This window comes from Lissotriton vulgaris, chromosome 7 (genome assembly GCF_964263255.1).
Source record: "Lissotriton vulgaris chromosome 7, aLisVul1.2, whole genome shotgun sequence".
NCBI classification, from domain to species: Eukaryota; Metazoa; Chordata; class Amphibia; order Caudata; family Salamandridae; genus Lissotriton; species Lissotriton vulgaris.
The window spans coordinates 1,333,583,885-1,333,608,560 of record NC_141695.1 but is presented as its reverse complement, the minus strand read 5'-3'; the positions used below and the strand labels follow the sequence as shown (position 1 = coordinate 1,333,608,560).

The 24,676-nt window shown below is 44.5% G+C and overlaps 2 protein-coding genes across 2 annotated transcripts in view; both read left to right on the top strand.

Annotated features, from left to right (window-relative positions):
- The window catches only part of LOC147703634 (transmembrane protease serine 9-like), a 153,465-nt gene extending 145,458 nt beyond the window's left edge, over nt 1-8,007 (top strand). Inside the window, exons 11-12 of the mRNA XM_086929529.1 lie at nt 5,824-6,190; nt 7,961-8,007. Coding sequence (XP_086785655.1) covers nt 5,824-6,190; nt 7,961-8,007 — 414 coding nt within the window. The remainder of the gene's footprint in view (nt 1-5,823; nt 6,191-7,960) is intronic.
- Nucleotides 8,008-10,934: 2,927 nt separating this feature from the next.
- Nucleotides 10,935-24,676, top strand: part of LOC147703633 (transmembrane protease serine 9-like) — a 96,388-nt gene continuing 82,646 nt past the window's right edge. Inside the window, exons 1-3 of the mRNA XM_086929528.1 lie at nt 10,935-10,998; nt 15,462-15,624; nt 24,251-24,531. Coding sequence (XP_086785654.1) covers nt 10,935-10,998; nt 15,462-15,624; nt 24,251-24,531 — 508 coding nt within the window. The remainder of the gene's footprint in view (nt 10,999-15,461; nt 15,625-24,250; nt 24,532-24,676) is intronic.

Here is a 24,676-nt window from a genome sequence, read left to right as displayed (position 1 = left end):
TACAACAGCTCATTCCCAATCTCACACACATCAGTGTGCACACATTAGATATCATCTTCATCAACACAGGCCTAGTCACGGTCCAAAGAATTAGTCCACTTATATGGTCCGACCACTACCTCAGCTTCACATCGACCTTGGAACAAGCTGAATTCTGAGGAACTATAAAATCTGATAACCTCTAACGCGGATCTGGTCATAATAAATTCATTACAAACACTCTATGAAAGGCTCCAGAAAGCTTTTGATCTTTCAATTCCTCTAAAAACATCTACGATTAAAAAAAGAAAACATGCCCCTTAGATGAATGCAGAATTAAAAAGATAAAAAAACAAATTGATTACCTTCAATGCAAGTGGCTAAAAACAAACAACCTTCAAGACAAGACATGCCTACACAAGCACAACAGAATATAAAAGTCATCAATCAAAAAAGCAAAAAACAATACTATTGCAACCAAATCCATAATGCAAAGTGTTCTAATAAGGAATTTTATAAAATATTCACAGAATTTCGCAAGCTAAAATGTCAGAAGCTACCTACCCAATTTATCAAGAATTTTTTAACTAAGTGGCAAATCACTACCCAACTAAAGCGAATATGTTGGATTATTGTTTAAACAACAAAAAAGCAAACAGTCCCAAACCATTTTTTTATTTAAAAAAAACCCTCCAGGAAAAGGCAAGCACAGTCAAAGAATGATCACCCACTACATTTTTGGATCTTGCCAATGCGAGCAAGCCAACAGGCTGCCACTCTGACCTTTGTCCACCTCAAATGTTTAAAAACATTCTACTTTCAACTTCGGTAGTCATCCCATTAGGAAAGCTCATCAACAACTCCTTAACAAAAGGATTTTTCTCAGCAGAATTTTAAAAAGCATGCATATGCCCATTATTGAAAAAAACCTAACCTGGACAATCAAGATTCTATTAACTACAGACCCATACATAGCAACGCATCACTCTTGGGAAAACCTGCAGAAAAAGAAACTTTCACCCATATGTCACACTTCATTAAAGACAATTCCAGCTTTTCGACTTCTAAACTGCATGCCATCCTGGACGAGGCACAGAATTGGCACTAATCTCTATTTGGGGTGAACCTAAAACACAGTAGGCCATAATGGGGTTGTTGCCCTTCTTCTTTTGGACCTTTTTTTTTGCAGGCTTCGGCACAGTGCATTATGATGCACTAATCAAAAGACTTGAGAAAGCCGTAATAGACGGTACAACTCTCGCTTGGATCACACTGTACCTACACAATAGAAAAAATATCATGCATACTCCTCCATCTCTGCATACAGCATTAAAGCAGGAGGACCACAAGACTCCACCATCTCACACATGCTTTTCAACATTGATATTGGTACATTACCAGATCAGATCAATAGCTTTTACTTCACCTGATATAACCAAACAGATGACAGGCACATACCTCTGAATCTGGAAAACCCAAAGGACATCGGAGCAGCCCAAATCTTCAGTTGCCTCGGGGCAGTTGACCAATGGATGTCATGGAGCCACCTCAAGTTGAATGACTTCAAAACCTCTATACTCACCTGTGGTGACTGAATAACCTATGAGCCTCTCTGCGCTTGGGCTGACAATCTAGGACCACTGCCACACATTTCCAAGGAGGTAACAAACCACTGAATTACCATGGATTCCGAGCTGTCAGTTAATGCAAATGTGGATACAGTAGCCAAATCAAGCTTTCCCACAATAAAAACCCCTCAGCGCATCTTCCCCCGTGTAGGATATCCTCATATGGTTCAAGCTATCATCTCCCTTGTCCTATCTAAACTGGATTAGGATAATGGTCTGTATCTCAGCTTAGCATTGTCAACTATGAAAAGTTCACTGAGAATTCACAACACTGCTGCTTGACTTCAGCTGCACATATCTCCCCTGCCTTGAGGGTCATACACTGGTTACCAGTTGCCAGAAGATCCGCCTTCCGCATACAGCAAAATAACCTAAACTCAAGAATGCCCCCTCCCCAATATCCCAACATTCAAGAAAACATGGGTAGAATATCTTTTTCTGTTCAGGCTGCCAGAATATGGAATTAACTACCCACACACATAAGATCCACTAACAACCATCTTACCTTCAGAAGATTAGTCAAGAGCTGACTGTTCCCCACATGATAACTACACTCACTACACAACAGTGTACATGGGTCATTGTACATTGAACTATGCTTCCTGTGATAAGTAGATACATTTATATGAGGGATAACTACACTAGATATGTGTATTTAATACAGTGTCATAATTGCTGCTTCTGTGCCCATAAAGGTACATGTACAGATGAGTTTATGCCTGCTACTAAAAAAAGATATGACATGAAAAATGTGCATGCTTCACCACATGATAAATGCTCACATCCGACCATGTAAATGTTGCTGCTTCTATAAACATATGGGTCTTCATATACAGCGTTTTTCTCCCGGCAATAAATCCTTGCCAAATGTCATATGCATACATACACACACCCATACACACATGAACTCCCACACACACTACTTTCAGTATTTTGCTATTGAAAAAAATCCTCCTTTTAACCGTTATCCCATTCCTCTACTCTCTGACGCATCCCAAAATATTCTGACTACTATGAATCATAAACATCCTTCTCAAACGTTCACCTCCTCACTACTTCCCCTTTCATATCCATTTATATCATCCTATCCCTACTCTAAACTTTACTAAACACACAAGAATTTCAGAAGGCCTTGTGTAGCTTTACACTTCTGTTTAATGAGGATTGTGCTTGCTTAGTATTTCAAATCAGGCAACAATGCAGCAGTCATCAAGCAGCAGCAAAGAGGGAATGCAGACAGATAGGTGCTATCTGGGCCCCAGAGGGAGGGACACATACTGTATGTAATTGGTGTTTGTCTGCAAAGTACTTTGGGGGACTTGCAGGAGGTAAATTGAGTGAGACATTGTAACCGGGCTTCTGTGGAAAGGGGAAGTGAAAGCAAGAGACAGATAAGTAATGAATCTGGGTAATTCACATGTGGAGATCACTCTGCTGCCTGTGAATAAACACCCTTTTTCATTCAATTCACCCACAAAGTATACTACTGGCATCAATTCTTATTGATCCCATGCCATGAGTTGGCCCTTCAGCCACACTGACATTTTACTCACCTGCACAATGCATCTTGAGAATGGTAGTTTTGATTTTTAACATGTTAAGCAGTGTAAGGTCCTGTCTCTACCGAGCCCAAATTTCTGTACTTGATAGTGGTGTCTCAGCAAAAGAAATCCAGAAAGCAAAAAATAAATCTGCGTTACAGACTTGGAGGCTATACCTGTCTAAAGTCATTATGGAGAGCTGCTGGGGAAAGAAGCAGTAGGAGGAGGATACAAAGTATCAGACTACGGGTCAAGAGGTGAAACACAAGAAGGCCTAGGAAGACCAGAGCCACAAGGAATAGGACAAAAAGAACTGGGCAGAACAGCCAAGGAAGACTAGGGGATGAGTACAATAGGGCAGATTTACAAGTCCCTTGCAACATTCTTACAAAACTGTTGTGTCTGTTCTGTGATGAAGCGGCGTCATAAACAATGCACTAATATGCAACATATTTACAACGTGACGCATCTAGGGAGATGCGTCACATTGTAAAGCCCTGCGCTACATTATACCTGCATCAGGTATAATGTATGCAGGGTGGGCGTTCCGTCACAAGGAAGTCTCGTAAAAGTTATGCAGTGAAATCTGCAAGATTTCACAGAGTCACTTTTACCACCCGCTGCATCAAAACTTAACGCCTGCTTGTAGCAGGCATAAGGAATGACGCTGCACAGCAAGTATAGGCCGCTCCTGAGCAGTGGTGGAGTTGTGTCGAGCTTGTGACACGACCCCAGCACTGCGTCATCATTACTCCGACAGATGCGTCATGCATCTCTCTATCCTTGCACCACACTGCGCCGCATTGTAAATGCGGTCCCATCCATGGTAGCTCAAGACTTTTTTCCGTCGCGCACAATAACTGGCGCAACCCTGCTAATATGCGGGGATGCACCAGTTAATGTCAAACTGTCCCCATCTATTTTGTTATGTCTGTCAGAATAACTTGGAAACATTCAAATATTTCGGACCTTTAGACTTATGTAAGTACCTGCATCTAAGCCAAATATAGCACTTAAGAGTATCATGTTGTTATATCACAAGTTTGTGAACAAAAAAGTAGATATCAATAGTTTTAAAACCCTTTTTTCAGTTGGAAATTTCTTTCGACCACTAAATGGACTTTTGTGATTGTTTCTGAAATGCGGTCTCAGGGTGTGGTTTGGGATGAAGGTTTCCAAAAACTGCCAGCCAAACAGTGCAGAATCTCTACCATTTAGACATCAACCAGGTAAATTGTGAAGTTTTTCTACTATTTGCAAGGCTGATGGCCAAACGGTGCAGAATCTCTACTGTTTAGTCAGCGGCCATGTGCATATGAACTTTGTCTGGTATTTGCACAGCTGGCAGCTGACTGGCAAATATTCAAGTATTCCTGCTATTTGCACAGCTTCCGGATGAACAGTGCAGAATCTCTACTATTTAGCCAGCGGATGAGTAAATAGCTGCATTTTTCTGCTATTTGAGCAGCTGCCAGCCGCACAGTACAAAATCTCTACTATTTAGTCAGCAGTTGGGTGAATATTTAAGTTTTTCTACTATTTGTACAGACACCATCCGGACAATAAAGAATCTCCTCAATTAACCAATGGCTGGGTAAATAGTGACATTGTTCTGCTATTTGCACTGTCACTAGCCCTAGAGTTCAGAATCTCTACTGTTCAGCCATTGGCCAGGTAAATAGAGAAGTTTTTCTTCTATTTGCTTGGTCAATAACCAACCGCTGTGAAATCAAAACATTTCATCATTTTTATATTTGTTTGATAAATGCTTGTTTCTGAATTTTGTGGGTATTGTTTCACAGTTCAAAACATCGAAAATGCTTATGTGAGGTCCCCAGCTTCAAGTAATGAGTCACTGGAAATACCCAGATACCAATAATAAATCAGTAGGGGTCCCTGGGTTCCAGTAACCATTAAATGGTGTCCCACAGACTTCAAAAGGTTAAGGACCACTGTACTAGGGGTTTCTTTACCTGTCACAAGTGCTCCTGACTCCTAGAAAACTCTATACTTGTATTTATTCTTTTCCAATTAAAACTTTTATTGTAAGGATATGGTTACCCCAATTAGGTTGTTTTCTTATATTTCTCATTTTTATTTGATGCCATTATGCTTCCTATAAAAAAGATAATCATCCAATCTGATTGCTAAGGTAATACTTTTAATACTTTAAAAAAAATATTCCCAGTCTGAGATTGGAAACAACAAAGAAAGCTGAACATTTTATTCTTTAGAAGCTGTAAATTGGTTCCATATCCTGATGGTAACTCCTCATGAATTAAAGACTGTGACGTGGTAGAAACTGGTTCGGAAAAATGAAGACTACTGATAAATGATTTTGCCAGTCCCATTCTATCCCAACAAAGATGAAAAAGAATTCAGCCAGCAGCATCAGTCCCACAGGATGAGAGGGAAAAGAGAGGGTGCAAATTAGATAAAGGGGTGCTACGAGTCAGCCCCACAAAATCTCAGTTGCTATCTTGTTAGTAATCAGACTGTCCCTCTTAGTTTAAATACTTTAAGTTGGAAAACTAATTAGAGTAAAGATGTTTCCCATGTCTTGTCAAAAGATCACTGAAAATAAAATTGAGAAGAAGGAACAGTATAGATTTTTGTGAGATTTCATGAGGATTACCATTCAAAATGTACTAACTTACCTTTTATTCATATACCAGGGTGATTCTGGAGGGCCACTAGTGTGTAAGTTGGGCAGCAGTTGGTTCCTTGCTGGAGTGGTGAGCTGGGGATATGGCTGCGCCTTGCCAAACCGCCCTGGGGTCTACACCCTGGTCACTGCCTATGATGCCTGGATAAAGCAACATGTTCCGGAAGTGGAGTTCAGTTCAGCACCCAGCCCGAATACAACAAATGTGGGTACAACTGCCACATTCACCTCTAACCCTACCATCACTCCTGATCTGATCTCTGGAGCCATCAACAAAACATCTAATGTGTTTGTCGCCACAGCAACCAGCTCGATATCTACAACGGCCTTGACCAGCACTACTAGTTCATTTGCAGGCTACACTGCCACAAGTACTGGTAAGTCTGCCTAGACAGAGCTACCCTTTCCTCCTTCACCTCCAGTTCCACCACTTCAAGACAAACAAACAAGACCAATAGCCCTCCACCATTCTCTTCCACACCACAACTATATCTACTGCCATAAAGAGAGCTACAGAATCCAGACGTAGCTCAACCACCACCTTGGCCACACCTAAGACCTCACCACCTCTTTTCAAATACTGGCACCAGGGGGCAAACATCTAATTCTTTCATCATTTACATATATCTCTAATAGCACTGTGTAGGGAACATAACATTGCGGCATGCACACGTATCTTATTACGCGCATGAAGTTTCACAAAACTGTACGAAGGCAGCATTTTGGTATTAGAAAACAACGATGCAACAAATAAATTAGGGACTGAATGAATTGAACAAAGGAAATAGTTCATGTTCAACTGAAGGAAAGGAAGGACGGGGAGAAAAGAGGAGAGATGACGAGAGAATTGTAAAAGTAAATGGATACAAAGGAACAGGGAGAGAGAGGAGAGGAGAGGAAAGAGGTGGGGCAGGGGAGGAAAATATTTTTATGTTCATGTACAAGCTCACAGTGGGGGAAATGAAGCTAGAAATTGACTGAATGACAGAAACGAAATAAAGTCAGGCATTTAGATACTTATGTAGGAAATTAACCAAGGAAGCTAGGAGGTGAAAGAATTGAAATGAAGAAAAGGAGCCCAGACTAAACAATGGAAGAGGAAATAATTGAGCCATGGACTGAAGGAAGAAAGAGATAAAGGAAATGAATGTAGGTAGTATTGGAATAAAGGAAGACAAGGACTTAAGAAGGTGAGTAGGGTGAAAATAAAATGAATGAAGAAGGCAGGAAGGACATATAAATATGTTATCACTTTGTAGAGCATCACAATGCCACCTAGAGTGCTAATGACTCATGGAGTAAGGGGAAGCCAAGTTCATTTTATTGTCTCAATGGAAATAAGTAGCTTGTGGTCAGGTTGGGCTCTTTTCAGGGCCAACCATCTGAAAAACAGGATACTCCAAGATGCAGAGAGAACATTTTAATGCAACAGACCATGAAATACAGGGAAATTCAGAAAGGTTATGAAGAATATGTATAATCACAGGCAGGGCCTAACACCCACTCCAATGAATGGTTAAAAAGTATTTCTAAGCTTTGCAAGGGAAGATCCCTAGAAGAAAATTGATCCGAACTGACAAGTACCCCGATGTTAAAGTTGCAGGATTTTCTCTGATCGCCTATGTGTGGAGAGGGATTAACTTCTGATTACACTGTGGGAGGAGGATGAGTATCTCTATAGATGAACAAAGGAAGGTGAGAGACCTGCCCCTGAACCTGTTAGGAGAGATGAGGTGTGCATATCTTATTGCCCAGAGGTATTGAAGTGATCTGTGCTTGAGTACACTGTGGGAGTTGAGGACTTACTACCTAACTACCCAGTGGGTGGTACATGGTGTGTCTGTGCTCATACAATGTGAGATGAAGATGGATTTTTGCTTGAAGTTGGTAGGAGAGATATGGGTTGCATATGACTATACTATGGTAGGTGAGGGGGTTGTCTGAGCTTTGCTGTGCGAGGTAAATGTGGCATCTCTGGTCATTCTGAGTGAGGTGAGTTGTTTGATTGTGTTAATGTGGGTGGGGCCTGCGTTTGAATGTACTACAGTAGGTTAGGGAATTGTACGGTTCCGTTGTGGAATGTAGGTGAACTCATTGTAGCTTGTTATCCCAACATTAAGTGAAGATGTTTTAATTCTCTCTTTTAGCAATTCAGCTGACTGGACCTTCACAACGTGGTAAGAAAAACAGATGATGCATTCTAAAATCTTACCTTAGGCCATATTTATCTCACAGTTTTGAGAGCATTATTGCCATACTTATTGAAATAACAAGAGCTTGCAGTACTGTAAGGGGAGTGCCCATATTTAATCTCTACATTAGCAACTCTGATAATGTCCAAGCAGTCAAGACAATTTTCATTCCCAATGATGGATTTCATTTTTTACAACAGTCAGTCGTTTTGCACATTGTCAATTCTTGGCAAATTTGAACTCCCTAGACTCAAGGAATATTCCCATACTATGCACATCCTTTTTGTCTAAACTCTTTTTATTAAACAAGCTTAGAAGACAGTAAATTCGTAAGCAGATATTCATGCACATCACCAGGTTAATTAGTGACAAAAGTAATTCATAGGAGAGGTACGGAGGACTTCTTTGTCTAAGCAATTAAAAGAACAGTATTACGATAACAGTCATCATCAGGAGCGGGAAGCGAATAAGCATAGAGATCTTATCATACATTACAGAGTGAATGGAACTATGATGCAGGTCCCCAATTCCACTATGCCCTCCTGTATTTGCGCCATGATGACCATATATTTTCCCATTTCTTGACACACACCCTACTTTTGTACACAGTCTCTTCCGCTCATTGGCACCAGTCTATATCTATCTCCCACTCAGTTACTGACGGGGGCTGGGGCACACCCCAGCACCTGGCGATGTTTCGTTTTGCAAAACCTGCAGCCCGCGCCAGCCAGAGGTTGACATGTCGGTCTGTCTCTTCCCTAATCATTAGAAGGAGCCATCTGGCATAAATTGGGACCTTTGTTCCAGATATCCTCGACATTATTATCGTGACTCTCTGCCAGAACTAAGTGATGTCGGGACATTTCCATAAGATATGTAACAAGCATTGGCATAGCCAATAGGTCTCACCTTTGGGACCTTATAAGTGTTTAGCCATTCTGTGGGGGAAAAAAGAGAAAATTCTAGCAAAACCATCAAGACACAGGACTGGCCTTCCCATGACTCATTGTTCTAGAGCATCCCACAATCCATGTAGACTGTGCCCTAATATGTTAACATATGTCTCCAGCATGCTTACTTGTATACGTGTATCTTCTACATTCGTGAATGTTAATAGAACTATTAAATATTGTTCTCGAACTTGGGAAGCACTATGGCATGAACAAATGTTGTAGCTGCCAAAAACAAATCACTGTGCTGACAGGAAAGGGCAAAGTCAGCTTAGGCTAACACTCTGTTTATTCTTTACTTTAGTACGGCCAACACAGGGGGCATAGCTTTGCCAGCAGATCCACCCTTATCTGGAATGCCCTTCCTGACACCATTTGAGCAGAAGGGGGCCTAGCACATGCTAAAGTGTTATATTTGGTCTCTGTAGAGCCCTTGAATCTGATTTTTTAATTGCCTGTAGATTAAATCTTCTGATGGTCCTTGTATTCTTTGGACACTGTACAAGTGCAGTTATTCATCCATCCGTTAAAAACAATACCCATTTCTTGTTTTGCCTCAACTGCGATCGAGAGCAGGGGATTGGGCCAGAAACGCAGAGTAGCGCAGTTTGCTGTTGTGCATCCCACATTTACCAAAAGCCTTATGTTTGTCAGTATTTACAGACATTCCTCGCCGGGGTTTACTCCAAAGGAACAAAAGCGCTGGAACCTTTTGTTTGGTATCCAAATTGTATCTGTCTCAGGGAGGCTTCTGGCATCCGTAAGAGAGACAGAGGCTGTGACTCAGATCTGCAGCAGCCCCAGTCGCACCACAAAGCAGCTTTCTGATCTGTAGCTGTTCAAATTCCCTCTATTATCAACCCTTTTAGTAAGCTCCAAGTGCTAGCGAGAGCAGGGGATTGGGCCAGAAACGCAGAGTAGCGCTGTTTGCTGTTGTGCATCCCACATTAACCAAAAGCCTTATGTTTGTCAGTATTTACAGACATTCCTCGCCGGGGTGTACTCCAAAGGAACAAAAGCACTGGAACCTTTTGTTTGGTATCCAATTTGTATCTGTTAGTAAGCTCCAAGTGCTAGCAAGGTTCATCATGTCAAAGGAGTTACTGACATTTGTCCCCGCTTTTCTTAGAAAACGTGTCATTAAATGCGACTCCTATCACAACACCTGCATCGATTTGCATTAATTCCCTGTGTGGAAACGACTGCAGTGTTTAGCACCTGACAGTTCTTTCACTCGCAAAGGCAACACAGCAATCTACATACCTTAGTGGTGAGTTGGATTCCCACAAACTACAGCGCGTGCTGGCAGCGGGCGAGCTACTCTCGGAGTAGAAATATTAATTTCCCGAAGAGGAATTCCATCTTAATGTGGCAGCCCATCGGCGGTGCTAAGCGGCCAATACATTGCAGCACGAGCCGCCACTATCACCCCTCGAGCCCGCGAGCCAGAATAACAAGCGCGCGCGCTTTGCGCTGAAAGAGGAGGAGGAAGCCGGGAGAAGGGAGAGAGAAGTGGGCCTGCGCCTGTTTCCCTTAATTACAGATGATTTCAAACCTCGCTGCCACAAAGGAATCGCCAAACATGCACACGTTGCCATTGAAAGCAATGCAACGCATGCCCGTTTTTGGGGCCAAAACTAAATCGATTACTAAAGGTCTCCTATGCAGTGCATGCGTGCTGCGTAGGCGAGACCTAAAAAGGAGCCATCCCACTGGCAGCCCCTGTTACAAAGTTCTGTTTGTGCCCTTCCCCATATGTGTAGAAGTGTGCGTGCGTAATAGGAGTGGTGCAGTATCTTAAGCTCTACCAGCCTGAATCTAGTGCTGATTGCAATTTCCCTGGGGCTTTGCAGTGCCTCTATTCAATCATAGTCTTCTATATTGCTTAGGTCATCAATCCAGGCAGCACGGAGGGCCGAATGGGGTCTGGTATATTATATATGAGTTTACGATATATCGTTGAGGTCGCTTTCTCAGGGATGGGGTCTACCAGCAGTCTGTCTTCCAAAGGGAAGTTTTTGGGAATGACCGTGCCCCGCAGAGGTATGGCGTGTGTGAGTCTCAGATAATGAAATATCTGAGCCGGAGTCAAGCTATATTCTTGTTGTAGGTCTTGGAAGGGATGAGGAGTGCCTCTCCTCCACACATCTCCCAAGCAGTCAATACCTATAGTCTTCCAGCCCTTGAAACCCTCTAGTGTGGCCACCTCCTTCGGTCGGTCCCTGGTCCATAGGGGTGTAATGCCCGTTAATTTACCCTGCCATCCCAGAAACCTGTTTTCCTCAATCCAACATACAACCACAGTTGCGGTATGCGTAGGCCATTCTGGGGCATGTCTTGCAGGCGTATAGGAATGGCTTGCAGCTCCCTCCCGGCATCGTGTTTCTATCTACCCGGTACACCGGTTCTCCCATGTCCGCATCGACCCAGCCATTTACAACTAGTAGCTGTGAGGCCCTGTAGTACAGCCTAATATCTGGGAGGGCCAGGCCGCCATCATAAACCGCTTTTTGCAGCTTGTGTAGTGCTATTCTGGGTGTACCTCCCTGCCATAACTACTCCCGGAGCTCCCAAACAACTCCAAAATATGCAGAACCCTTGCTATGGAATAATATGGCCTTGACAGATATAGGATTATGTCATTGGCATACAATGAAACCAATTCTCCCAGCCCCCGAGTGCTTCTATTCCCCATATCATTGGGTCTGTCCTAATACAGTGGCAAAGTGGCTCTAATGCCAAGGCAAACAACAATGGTGATAGGGGACAGCCCTGCCTGGTGCCCCTTTGCAGCTGGAAAAGTCTAGATAGTGCTGTGTTAACTCTTACTCAGGCCACTGGGCCTTGGTAGAGGAGTATCACCCAACAACAGAAATTGGGGCCATAGCCGCAAATAAATAAGGCCATTCTATATTATCAAAAGCCACGGTGGAGGCATATGGGGCCCAGATCGTCTCCTACGCCGACGATACGCAACTCCTCTTCACATGCGGTAAAGACCAGGAGTTTGATGGAGAGAGAATTCAGGACTGTCTGGTAATGGTCTTCGACTGGTTTTATTCTTCGGTTGCGTCACCGATCCGGAGTGGCGGCACTGGTGGCCGTCCGATATGTGTCCTCCCGCACAGTCTTCATTGGTGGCTAAAAATCTGGGAGTCAAGCTGGACAACCAGCTGTCGCTGAGAACACATATTCTCGGTCTAGCTGGCACCTGTTATGGAATCTTGAAAATGCTTCGCAAATTCCTGCCCCTACTGTCTGTGGAGCACAGGCGGATTACTGTGCAGGCTCTTATTGGATCAAGGCTAGACTACGCCAATGCCCTCTTTCTCGGCCTCCCTGACTATCTGGTCCAGCGCCTGCAGGTGGTGCAGAACTCCGCCGCCCGGGCAATCTTCGGCCTGCGAAGACGAGCTCGAGCTTCCGGGCTGCTACAGACGCTTCATTGGCTGCCTATCCGGAAGCGGATTCTGTTCAAATCCCTGACGCTGATGCACAAAGCTTTGTTTGGATCAGGAGCCGGATATCTGCGGCGTAGACTGGCCTTCTATCGTCCAGCCCGCTCCTTGCGGTCGGAATCCCTTTTTACAGCGGTGGTTCCGCGGGTGAGGAAGGCCCGTGCGGGGGGGCGCTCTTTCAGCTGTAAAGCTCCCCAGCTGTGGAACTCGCTTCCGCTTTTGCTCCGCAGCACTGCCAATTTGCTCCAGTTCAGGAAGAGCCTGAAGACCTGGCTTTTTAATCGTTAGGCTTTTTTACTGTTTTCTCTTTGTTTTTGATTCTGTTCTTGCTCTGTTGTGTTATTTTTACTCTGAGTTGCAGGTGGAAAGCGCCGGGACACTCTTTTCGAGTAGCCGTGCGCTATATAAAAGCACTATAACATAACATAACATAACATAACATCGAGGCGTCCAGTGCTATCAGCGCTGTCTGCTGGGAGAAGAGGTCCGCAGGCAAGTGGAGAACAACATAGAGTCTCCACAAGTTATGACGGGTGCTTCTACTTAGCATAAAGCTGGATTGATCTACGTGGATTACAGTAGTGATGACGGATGCCAGTCTGTTTGCCAAGGCCTTTGCCAGGACCTTTGCCTCCATGTTGAGCAATGAAATTGGCCTTTAGGAACTGCACTGGTCTGGATGCTTGACAGCCTTGTGTATGACCATGATTGTGGCCCGCGCTGGTCAGCAGGCAAATTGTCCCTCCTCCTGGGCCTCCACCAGCATGTTTTGCATTGGTGGTATTTTGAAGGCAAGGCTTTTGTAGAACTCAACTGGAAGACCATTTGGACCTACTGCCTTTCCTGACTTTAAGGATCCTAAGGCACCAGACAATTCCTCCTCTGTTAGGTCCGCATCAAGGGCCTCCCGTGCCTCCGCAGACAGTGTTGGCAATAAAAAGTCTTTCAGCAGCTTTTCACAATCACTCTCTGACCTTGTGCTTACCGGCAAGTATACGCTTTCATAGTAAAAAGCTAAGGCTTCTGCGAAACAGATGTTTAGGCTTAAGTTTATTCAGGATTAAATCTTCCAGGAAGAGGCCGATTGATGGCCTCTCCATTCCCTCCGGAACGCCTGCCACTTGAATGCTATTTCGGCCTGCTCTGCCCTCCTGGTCGTCCAGTCTAGCCAAGATTTCCGTCTGTTTTTTAGTCAACGTTGACACTTGCTCCTCTAGGCATTTTGTTTTGGACTGAAAGCTCCCAATGCTTGTTTCAGCAATGGACATCTTTTCCGCCAGCTTCCGGAAATCTGCCCTGAGTAGGTTAACTTCTTCCGTTATGGAGTCTAGTTTTGGTTCCACAGTACCACGCAAGTTCCTAATTGCCAACATAATGTCTCTTAATGAGGGGTCTGGGCCTTGGTACTCTTCCCCGGCCAATGGTGCCACCCTGGCAACGCTCTCTTTGCAGCCCACCGCCACTGTGTATTTATCGATTTGATTAATCTGGCCTGGTCCCACGCCCTTGTTTCAAACCATTGCTGTCGTCTTCTGGATGTAGTAAGCTACCCAGGGTAGGCTCAGATTTTTGGATGGATTTCTTGCCCTGTGTTCCTGTGGGAATTGGATGCCCCGGTGTTTCAGCCTGATCTAGCTGGGGTGTCGCTCTATGGCACGCTCTAACTCGGGGGATAGGCACGGGTCCCTCCACTCCACAGGATCCTTGAAGTCAGTTACATGACCGTGAGGCACAGCAGGGAGAGGGATAACAGCACCAAAATTGTCGCTGAGGAGTTTGCCTGCGTCTCCTGCCACCATCCGGCAGCACCACTGGTCCACTCCTGTTTTATTATAACATCGCAATTCCAGGGATCTCTTGGTTGTCTAGGAGCTGGGCCCAGACTCACCCAGCTCTGTCTCAGGCCCTTCGGCTGTCGGGTTGCTGAGCTGTCCAGTCAGGGTCTTCAGTGCGATCCACCCAGTGGGGTGCACCTTCCGGGCTTCTGGCCCGCGGCTTTGCGCACTTTGTCTGGAAGTGAGGATCGGCAAGGGCGCACGGGCCCCCCGGGCACTCCACTCACGGCTTCTGAGAGGTCCGTAGGAAATTGCCCACTCCTTTTCGAAGAGCTCCCAGTTGGAAGCCTCCACCACAGACGTTCTCTTAGGCGCTTACCCACGCCCTGGGTCACTCTACTTCTGCCCGCTTAGCTGGGCGTCTCGATTAGCCTCCTCGGGATATCTGTTGGTGCCTGCACTCGACAGGGTGCTGCCGCATCCACCCACTGCTCGACGGTGCCAGAAATCCTTAGAGCCGCAGGTCCCTCTCCATAGTCTCCACTGCTCCCAGTCACGATCTGAAGGGTTCTCTCACGCGCGGCTTACACCTGCAGAACTGGTGGGCTCTAGTGCTCTCTGCCTGCACACACTGCCGCAGCCCCCTCCCGCTGCATGCGAGGTCCAAGGGGGGTTTGTGTTCTCCCCCACGGACACGGACCTTTTTTAGGCCACTGGCGAGTGACACTGGACTTCGTCCTCGTCACAAACAAGCAGGCGCGCCATCTTACTTGTGCTTTTCATTTCATTTCACCCTTACGTTTCCTCTTCAGCGTGGTGCTTCAGATGAGGATTTCTTTCGGGCAGTGGAGTAGAGATCTTGTTTCCCGCCGTCACTCTGCTGCTGGTGCTCTTGCTGTGAATGGAATATGTCGGATAAAACGAGGCTGAAAGCAGACAACTAGCGCAGCTCATTCAGTCTGCGGCCCTCTTTGCCCCTTGCTAGCTACACCCCCACTATGCACATCCTTGGACCACATCCACTGTGTCAGATAGACTCCTGCTCCATTACACAGATTTAGGCAATGGTCCCATTCACTGGGAAATTGCATGGGCTTTGCCTCAAGTTTAGGTAGAATCATATTTTTACTAGATGGTTTCTGTGAAGTGCTTCTGTCTCCAAGACATTAAAAATCGATACTTTAATCAGAGATCCAAGATAATTCCACCAAACCTGTCTGTATGAATCTGAGGTCTGGTGTTAATTTTGATAGGTCTGACATCTTCTTTCCAGCTTGTGGATCGCCAGTGATCTCTGACAGGATTGTAGGAGGAGTGGATGCCAACAACGGGCAATGGCCCTGGCAGATCAGCCTGCATCAAAATGGGATCCATGTGTGTGGGGGCTCACTGATCACAGAGAGATGGGTGTTAACTGCAGCACACTGCTTCCCCAGGTAAGAATACAATGAAGGTGTGGTGGTGGGACAGGGTGAATGGACATGCAGCCTTAAGTCAGCCAGATGCCAGTGTGGGACTGGGGACGTGTGGTCAGCTCTTCTAAAGGAGCTATCAGTTGATTTCCTCTGTTAGATGGTGAACTTGAGAGAAAATTGGTATAGGTGAAAGAAATAGGCATGGAATCAAAACTAGAAAGTATCCCAGGAGCAGAAACCTAAAAGACGACATAATTTGCTTTTTCATGATTGTACCGTACATTTCAGAGCTACTTTCGTCAAATCAAAAAGAAGCTGAAGGGTTTCTTGCCTCATACCCCAGAATTCATATCTGTGGCTTCTCATTTGGAGTACCTTCATGAGTTGCCTGTAGTCTCCCATTGGCCCAGTAACAGGAGTGACAGGGTCCATCAGGAATCCAAGTACCACAGTACATCAGCAAGACCCGGAATCTTCCACCAGCCAGCCTTTCACCTTTTATCAGATATGTAAATCTGCTTTCATAGAATTATTGTACTTCAGTATTTAATTTAAATAATTTAAATAAATAATTGCATGCATGTGGTAATGTGTTAGTACAAATTTAGCCAATAAGCAGCGGAGAACTGTAAAGTGTGAAAGGCAAAGATACAATAAAATGGACATTGAAGAGAGAAGGTAACTGTTTAAAGCGGCACATCTCATCTCTTTCCAAAATTGGAGCAGGGTTGGGGAGATCCTGCTGGATACAGGAAGGCCGTTCCAGACCCTGGGCAAAAATCTGCATAAGGCCATTTACCTTGTTTTTTCTCTTTTGGTTTGCACATTTTTGGTTCCACGTTGATGGTGTGCCAAGAGCTACCCAAAGTGGTGCGCTTTACAGCCATATAATAATAATAATAATCTTTATTCAGCAGTAATCATGGCCATAAAAGATACAAAGATAAAAATTCAATAACAAATCCATCAAAACAATATTTAATCATTGTGCAAAATCGCGGAGGTCCTTGTATACATCATCCATGTCTCGAGTTACTGCTCTTAAAAAGTTTGTGACAACAAAAAGTGGGAGAAACTTAGGCAAAAGTAGCAAATGCAAAATGGCTACACGAGCATGCCTGAATTCCAAATCTTTTAAATAAGGTTTAAGATACAATTGCCTGGGATAGGTAAAATATTTACATTAAAATACAAAAAGAAGAGTGTCCTCTGGAGACCTATTGTCACAGCCACAGAGCCTCTATCTTCTACACATAAAACAAAGCCTGATGGAGAGGCCACTAAATGATTAAACAAGCAATTGAAAATCTATCATGACGCTAGTTAAAATGGAGGGATAAGGCTCTATGCCCTGTACTGATTTAACTAGAACAAGTCCTCTTACCGTGGGTTTAGTGAGCTCCATGCCCTCACGGTCTGCACTGGCTTTTTTTTAAAAACAAGTCTTTAATCCATTCAATTACTTTATTTCGGCCACAAAGACCATAAAAGTACATATCGAAGAAAAACACAATAAAATATATACAGTTTCATCATATACTATACGACCAGGGAATAGCTTCGCATTGCAAAGTTAGCGGAATTGACTAACAGGCTATTTGTGGCCATAATAAAGTGAAGCTTTAAAATTTGTTCAGAGACCTGTGCCAATTTGGGGTGCAGTGTATACGTTCATCTGTTAAAAAAGAAACACATTTAAAAAATGTGCTACTATAAAAATAGTTACAAATAGCAGGATAAAACCAGAATAAAATCGTTGAATATAAAAATACGCGAGGAAAACTAACTCATTATCGGTGCAGATACTATTTTAGAATAGTCCGCCATATATGCAATATAGAATTTAAAAAACGAGATATGGCGAAAACAGTGGGGGCATGAGTGGCATATTTTAATACTCTGTATGCCTCCACACAGCGTACAAAACCTAAATTCTTACATAGTTAAACAAGCCAGTGATGTTGTGGTAGTACATAGGCAGGGCAGAGGAGCAAAACATGTAACTCGGTCTCTTCCTTGTAGTTACAGGCGGGACATTCACCAGTGTGCATTTCGAGCCACTTATTAGTGTTTGCGTGAAGCGGTAGAGTCCCAAATCTCAACTGTACATACAATTTCCTGGCCAGAGTTGGTTGAATGTCGTCCAGGAAAAGTTGCCTACTATATACATCTTTAACTTGTAGAAACTCAGCTGTCAATCTGCCACAACAGGAACTTTCCTGGATAACAGAAAGTGTGTGTGATCTGTAGGATCTTACCAATTCCAGCCGTGAGAATATTTATATTTATATATTTAAGTGTTTATATAGCGCTTGAATCGACTCCCAAAGGAGTATCTCTGTGCTTAAAACTGACCCTTGAGGAAGCTGATGATTCTGGAATACTTAGTAAGTGCGGAACAGGAAGGTTTTTAACAGTTTCCTGAACTTGGGATGTTCTGGACATAACCTGAGGGAAACAGGAAGTTCGTTCCAAAGGCGAGGGTCAAGGTAGGATAAGGCCTTCCCTTCCAGTCTTGCTCTCCTAATGGTCGGAACTTCAAGAAGAAATTTACTGCTGGAGCGAAGGGCAAGTACGGGGTTATAAGGAGTGAATTTCTCCGCAAGATAGGAGGGGCCCATGTTCTGAAGGGCTTTGTGGATAACACAACATGTTTTAAACTTAATCCGTTGGGGGATAGGCAGCCAATGGAGCTTCTCCAACAGAGGGCGCGATGGTGACCTGGGAGGCACGTTCTGGACTAGCCTTGCCGCTGTGTTTTGGACTACTTGATGTCTGCTAAGTAAGTTGTCATTGACTGAAATCAGCAGCCCATTACAGTAGTCCAGGCGGCGGAGCACCAAAGCCTGTACCAAGGTTTTTCGGGTGGAGTCCGGAAGTAACAGAAAAACTCTTCGGAGCAGTCCGATTACGTGGAAGCATGAGCCGGCTGTCTGGTGTACTTGCTCTTTAAGAGTTAGGCCTTGATCTAACCGAATACTCAGGTTTTTTACCACATGCTTGGGGACGGGGTTGGGGCCCAGGTCTAATGGCCACCACTTTGGAGTCCACAGGAGTGGGGCCTTACCAAAAAGCATCACCTCAGTTTTTCCCACGTTACATTGTAGAAAGTCATTAGCCATCCACTGTGAAGCCCGCATACCATCAGAGAAGGCCTGTTGGACCGCAGTGGTTAGTGTGCTGAATGGAAAGAGGAGCTGCGTGTCGTCAGCATACGAGACGGGTATGAACCCGTATGACCTCAGGAGACCGGCCAAGGGGGCAACATAAATGTTAAAAAAGTGTAGGGCTCAAGCAAGAGCCCTGTGGTACCCCCTTGGACAGTTCCAGAGGTGCTGAGCGAAATGAGCCGATGCTTACACACTGTGAGCGGCCAGACAGAAAACTTCTCATCCATGACATGGCTGACCCCCCTAGCCCCACCTCTTCCAGACGTCTGAGCATGACATCATGGGAGAATGTGTCGAACGCCGCGGACAGGTCCAACAGCACCAGAATCATAGAATGTCCCTTGTGGAGGGACATTCTGATGTTATCAGTCACAGAAAGCAGTGCAGATTTGGTGCTGTAATTGGGCCTGAACGCGGACTGGGATTGATCTAAGCCTCCAGTTTGTTCGATAAATTTAGACAGGTGGGTGTTAACATGTTTCTCCGTTAGCTTACTTAGATATGGGAGAAGTGAGATGGGGCGGAGATTCGATAACTCTGTCCATGGAGCATTGGGATTCTTACGAATGGGTCTCACCTGGGCCACCTTCCAATCCTGCGGCACCCGCCCCCCTGTGAGGGAGAGGTTGACAAGGGACTGTACCATAGGACCGAGTTGCTTGGACAAGGATGGTACATTTTTTGCAGGGATGCAATCGGAAGGAGAGCCAGACTTAACCTGGCCTACTAATGTTTCAGCCTCAGTCATAGTGATGGTAGGAAATTCAGTGAGTAGTACAGGGTTGGGCAGCTTAGATGTCTGTAAAGGCACGGGATTGCCCACTAGGCTTCCTGCCCTTGTGATTTTGTCATAAATCACCTCTATTTTATGAAAGAAGTATGAAGAGATATCGTCACACAGCTGTTGTGAGGGCAAATCAAGGCTTTCACATGCCTTAGGTTTGGTAAAGGATTGTAAAATCTGATACTGTATTTTTGATGAATTTCCGGCCTGTGTTAATTGTGAGGAAATGTGAGTTTTTATGCATGTTTCATATTTTTGTGATAGTTAGTCAAAGAGAGGTGGAAAAGGTTTCTATCCATCTCAGAGTGTGTGGTTCTCCAAACCCTTTCTAGCTCCCTACACCCTTGCTTTAGCAAGCGCAGCTGATCAGTGAACCATGCCTCCTGGCGCTGGTTGGGACGTTTCATACATACTTTCATGGGGGCTATCTGGTTGATCGCCTTAGTTATGGCCGAGTTATATTTGAGTAAGGCTACATCAATATTATCAGATTCTTCAAGTTGGGGTTCAATAAACACATTTTGAACATTTTCCAATGAGACCTTATGCCACTGTCTCCGTGAAAAAGGGATTGCCGGAATCCAGATTTTTGGTGTAGTCAGATCATACATGAGAAATGTAATCACAGAGTGATCTGACTAATTCCCTTGCCTGGGAGGGTCGCATGTAATTTTGGATGAATTAGAGAATATCATGTCCAGGGTATGACCGGCTAAGTGTGTTGGGCCCTCATTATGCTTCGTTAGTCCTAAAAGGGACAAGTCAGTCAGAAGAGTCTGGGCGTCAGGGTTGCCTATGAGGTCACTGTGGACATTGAAGTCTCCCAGTAATAGAAAGTTATTGCTGATTTAAGATGTGGGGCCAGCAGTTCAACTAATTGCAGCGAGAAATTTGCTATAGGACCTGGTGGACGGTACACCAGCGCCCCTTTCCAGCAGGCACGTGCAGGTGCATCTATCCTGAAGACCAATGTTTCCATGGTGGCAGTACTACATTGGTCTAGAACCGAGATGTTGATTCCGTTTTTTTAAATAATGGCGATACCCAATTTTGGATGGTCTGTCCAATCTAAGTATTTTGAACCCTAAGGGACAAGATGCCTCAGGGGTCCTCCATAGAGCAACCTTGCCTAGTTTAGAACAAAGATCCCTTATATGGCAAAACCAGGGTATTTTCATAGAACCATAGGGGATCAGAAACTCTTTAAGCTTGGATCGATAAATGGCCAAATCCGGGATCACCCAAAGCCGGCGCCAAAAGGTCACTGGCCTGAGGGCAATCTCTGGATTAATGGGCCTAATACCTAGATCCAAGCATAAGGCAGTGAGGGGGGTATTGAGGGGAAGACCTAATAACTACCTCATAAAATTATTCTCCACCTTGGTCATACTAGTGGTAGGGCGATGCCCCCAAAATTCTGCCCCATACAGTGTAGCACCCCGTGCTTGAGTTTTATACATTTCAACTACTGGCCCAGCTGGTTTAAATGAAGAGGTTCTATGTAGTTTCATAAGCCCACCCACTGTCTGAGCTATTTTAAGACTAGCTTTGGCCATCTGTGGCCCCCATTCCAAATATTCTGTCATAGTGACACCCAAGTAGTCGTAAACCGACACTCTTTCAAGGGGGGTGCCATTCATAGATGGATTGGGGCGAGATGTATTAGGAGGGTTAAAGACCATGTATTTGGTCTTTGATGTGTTTATCTCCAACCCTCGAGTCTTGCAGAAGACGTCAAAGCAATCAAGGATGTGCTGAATTCCCATTGGGGATTTTGAAAGCATAAGGGTGTCATCAGCAAACATCATCGATGGGACCTTCCCAGAAGCTAGCCTGGGGGCATCATTGTCCTTGACCTTTCTGAGTTGGTCAATAAGCCCATTAATAAATAAACACAATAAGGTAGGAGCTAAAACACAACCCTGTCGTACCCCATATCTCACTTGCGCAAAATTATCTGCATGGAGCCTCACTATAACGCTAAGGAGGTAGGATGGGATCCCCATCTCTCTGAGCACATTCTAAAGTTTCTCCCTGGGTATAAGATCAAAGGCCGACTTCAGATATACAAATATAAGATAGAGGCTGCCACCTGCTAATGTCACAGTTTTCCACAAGAGAAGTTGGAGTCTAACTGTCTGGTCAACGGTTGAGAAGTTTTTTCTGATGTCGGCTTGATAGGGACTGAGAATCTCCTCTTCTTCCATCCAAACCTGTAGGCAATCAAGGAGAACCAGTGCCAACATTTTTGGAGTTATGTCGATTAAACTGATCGGCCTATAGTTAGTGGGTGAAAGGGGACAGCCTTTTTTATAGACTGGAACTATTTCTGCCCCGCGCCAAGTATCAGGAGGATCCATGCCATTCATAATGACATTAAATAGGGCACACGTATGGTCTCCAAATTTTTTGGTTCCTCCCGAAAAAGGTCCCACGATAGTTAATCTAGACCTGGTGCTTTGTTACTCTGGAGTTTATTAATGACATTTCTTACTTCAATCATAGTGATCTCTATAGCCGCCCCTATATGGCTCGAAAGATAATTCTAGAGGGTCTGTGTTGATATATGGGCCATCTTTGTTGGGATAGAGGGAATGGAAATGATTCTCACAAGTTTCAGAGGCAATATTTGGCTCAATGGCTGGCTTCCCTTCAATGTCACCAGAACTCACTATTGCCCAAAAAGACTTGTGAGTTTCCCATCTATCTAGTTCACATTTTATTTTTCCTGCTGGATGGTTACTTTATACAGTGCCCTGGTTAATTTAATTTGTTGCTTGTCCTTCACCTTCACAGCCTCCATTTGGGCCTGCTTGGCTTTAAGACATTTTGCGTTAAACCAAGTGCGTTTAAACCAGGGTTTCGCCCTACTACACACCACTGGATAAAATTTATCTGCCAATTTTGAAGTTAGCTCAGAGTGAATTTTAGCGACCTTCTCTATGTCCAGTGGCAAACCCTCAGCAGGAGTTGCCTCCCACATTTTTGTCATTATTGGAGTTGCTAGCTGATAGACTTGTGCCAGCTTGTGAGGTGATTGTTGTATGTGCCCCCACCTAACTTTCCTTCTATTATTTGTTGAAGTTATTGCACTATTCACATTTGTAGGGGTAGTTAGGGAGTTGGTGTGACCCAAGTCCAATGACTTCAAAACCAAAATCAGGGGGTTGTGGTCACTATCCTGCCTCCTCACAATGAAAAAATCACAGACCTTTTGCCATGCTCTTGTTTCCACTAGGATATAATCCAGCAGGGAAGCTTGGGAAGCTTGGCCTACTCTGTTGAATGTAAGCTGCCCGGGATTATCTGATTTTGTTCAGCCATTACATGCCCTTAGAGAATGCGCTAATGTAAGTGAATTTAGCTGCAATGCCAGCAGGTACCAAGCTTTGATGAGTTGGACTTTGGGGTCAGGTATTAGACAGTCTAAATCTTCTTCACTAGGGGTAGTGTAGCTTGAGTCAGTCAGAGGTTCAAATTGGCAATTAAAGTAAATCGCCCCCTATGATCAACCATATAGCTGGATCAGTGGTAGGAATAAAATACCCAGTTGGTCAATAGTGGTAGATTCTTGGCTGTTAGCAACAGGTCGGGAGTACACATTAATTAGGGCAATTTTTATCTTTGTGCGAAAAGTAAGAAAAATGCACTGTATATTGCTTATGGGGGTTGACAGCTGCTCGACTCTAGAGCCCAGATGTAGGCCCACCCAAATGGACAGACCCCTTCCCCCGGTAGTGGCTGGAGGACCTGGCTTGGCAGTTCGGGCTGGACTGTTCCCACAAGGAACAGGCTCAAGAATGATTTGGATATGGCTGGGTCCAAACTAGGGTGGCGTGGTGAGCAAAAGAATGATGGATTTAACCAAGATCCTTGTGACTGGGGGTGAATGTTTGCATTGTCCAGCATTCCGTCCATCAATTGTTTCTTTTGCAGGAGTATTAAATGTAGCATAACCCACCCTCTGATTATCTTATCTGGCCCAGGTTTCATGGAACATACAAATGTCCTGGTTGTCTACAAAGAGCCCCCAATCTGGGCAGGGCAATTTGTTTTTTAGTCCAGCCAGGTTCCAGGATAGAACCCTCAGCCTATTGCCTTGCACTATTTCCCCATTGAGAGCCTTGTGCACACTGGTACTAGGAAGTTGGGATTCCCCTTGTTGAGTTAGATGGTAACTATCTGGTACCCTACTGCACCCGCCTTCTCTGGTTGTTTCGTTCGAAGGGGCAGGTCTTTAATCAGTTTTTTGTCCTGTTGCTTCATTTTGTCACATTTCATAAAAATATCTGCTCTTCCCAGGGCCGAAAAGGTATTCCTTAACATACCTTAATCATGGGATTTTAAAAGCTTCGTCAAGTGAGAGGCAATCCAGAATTACTGCTTGATTAAAATATACTTCCTCAATGAACCAGGCATTCACCCAACACAACTGCAACTAGGTCAGTTATGTTAAAAGGTCTCATAACTTCTAAGATTGGAGTATTGGCAAGATTAGTTCCTTGGGAAATGATGTTGAATTGCCACACATCTAAGCTCGTAGCACAGTTCAAGCAGATGTATGGATGACTGAGGGATGATTATTATCAGAACAGGAAACACACATTTATAAAATCATATTTATGGCACACATATTTGATTCCCAAAATGTTCTAGGGCAATACTTTTAAATATTCTTTTTCTATTTTTCCAGCAAACCAGTCAACGTGTCTGTGTTCCGTGTCTATCTTGGTGCCTACAAACTCTCCCAAAACACTGTCAATCCTAACGTGTTTTCCACCACTCCGAAGACTGTGATCATCAACTCAAACTACACCGTGGAAGGGTCCAGTGGTGACATCGCCATCCTGGAGCTGGAGACTCCAGTCCAGTTCACCAGTTACATCTTGCCAGTGTGTCTGCCCGCCCCCTCGGTCCAGTTCCCACCTGGGATGAACTGCTGGGTCACTGGCTGGGGATTCACCCAAGATGGAGGTAAGGTGCAATTGAGATTGAAGCTGATGAGCAGGCCACAATCAGTAGTCTTGTGTTTTAGTGGCAGCCATTTTGTCTCCTGTTACTCTAGTCTCTGTTGGATCTGATCCTCCCCTACCCAAATGTCATAAAAGCGTATTCTCCA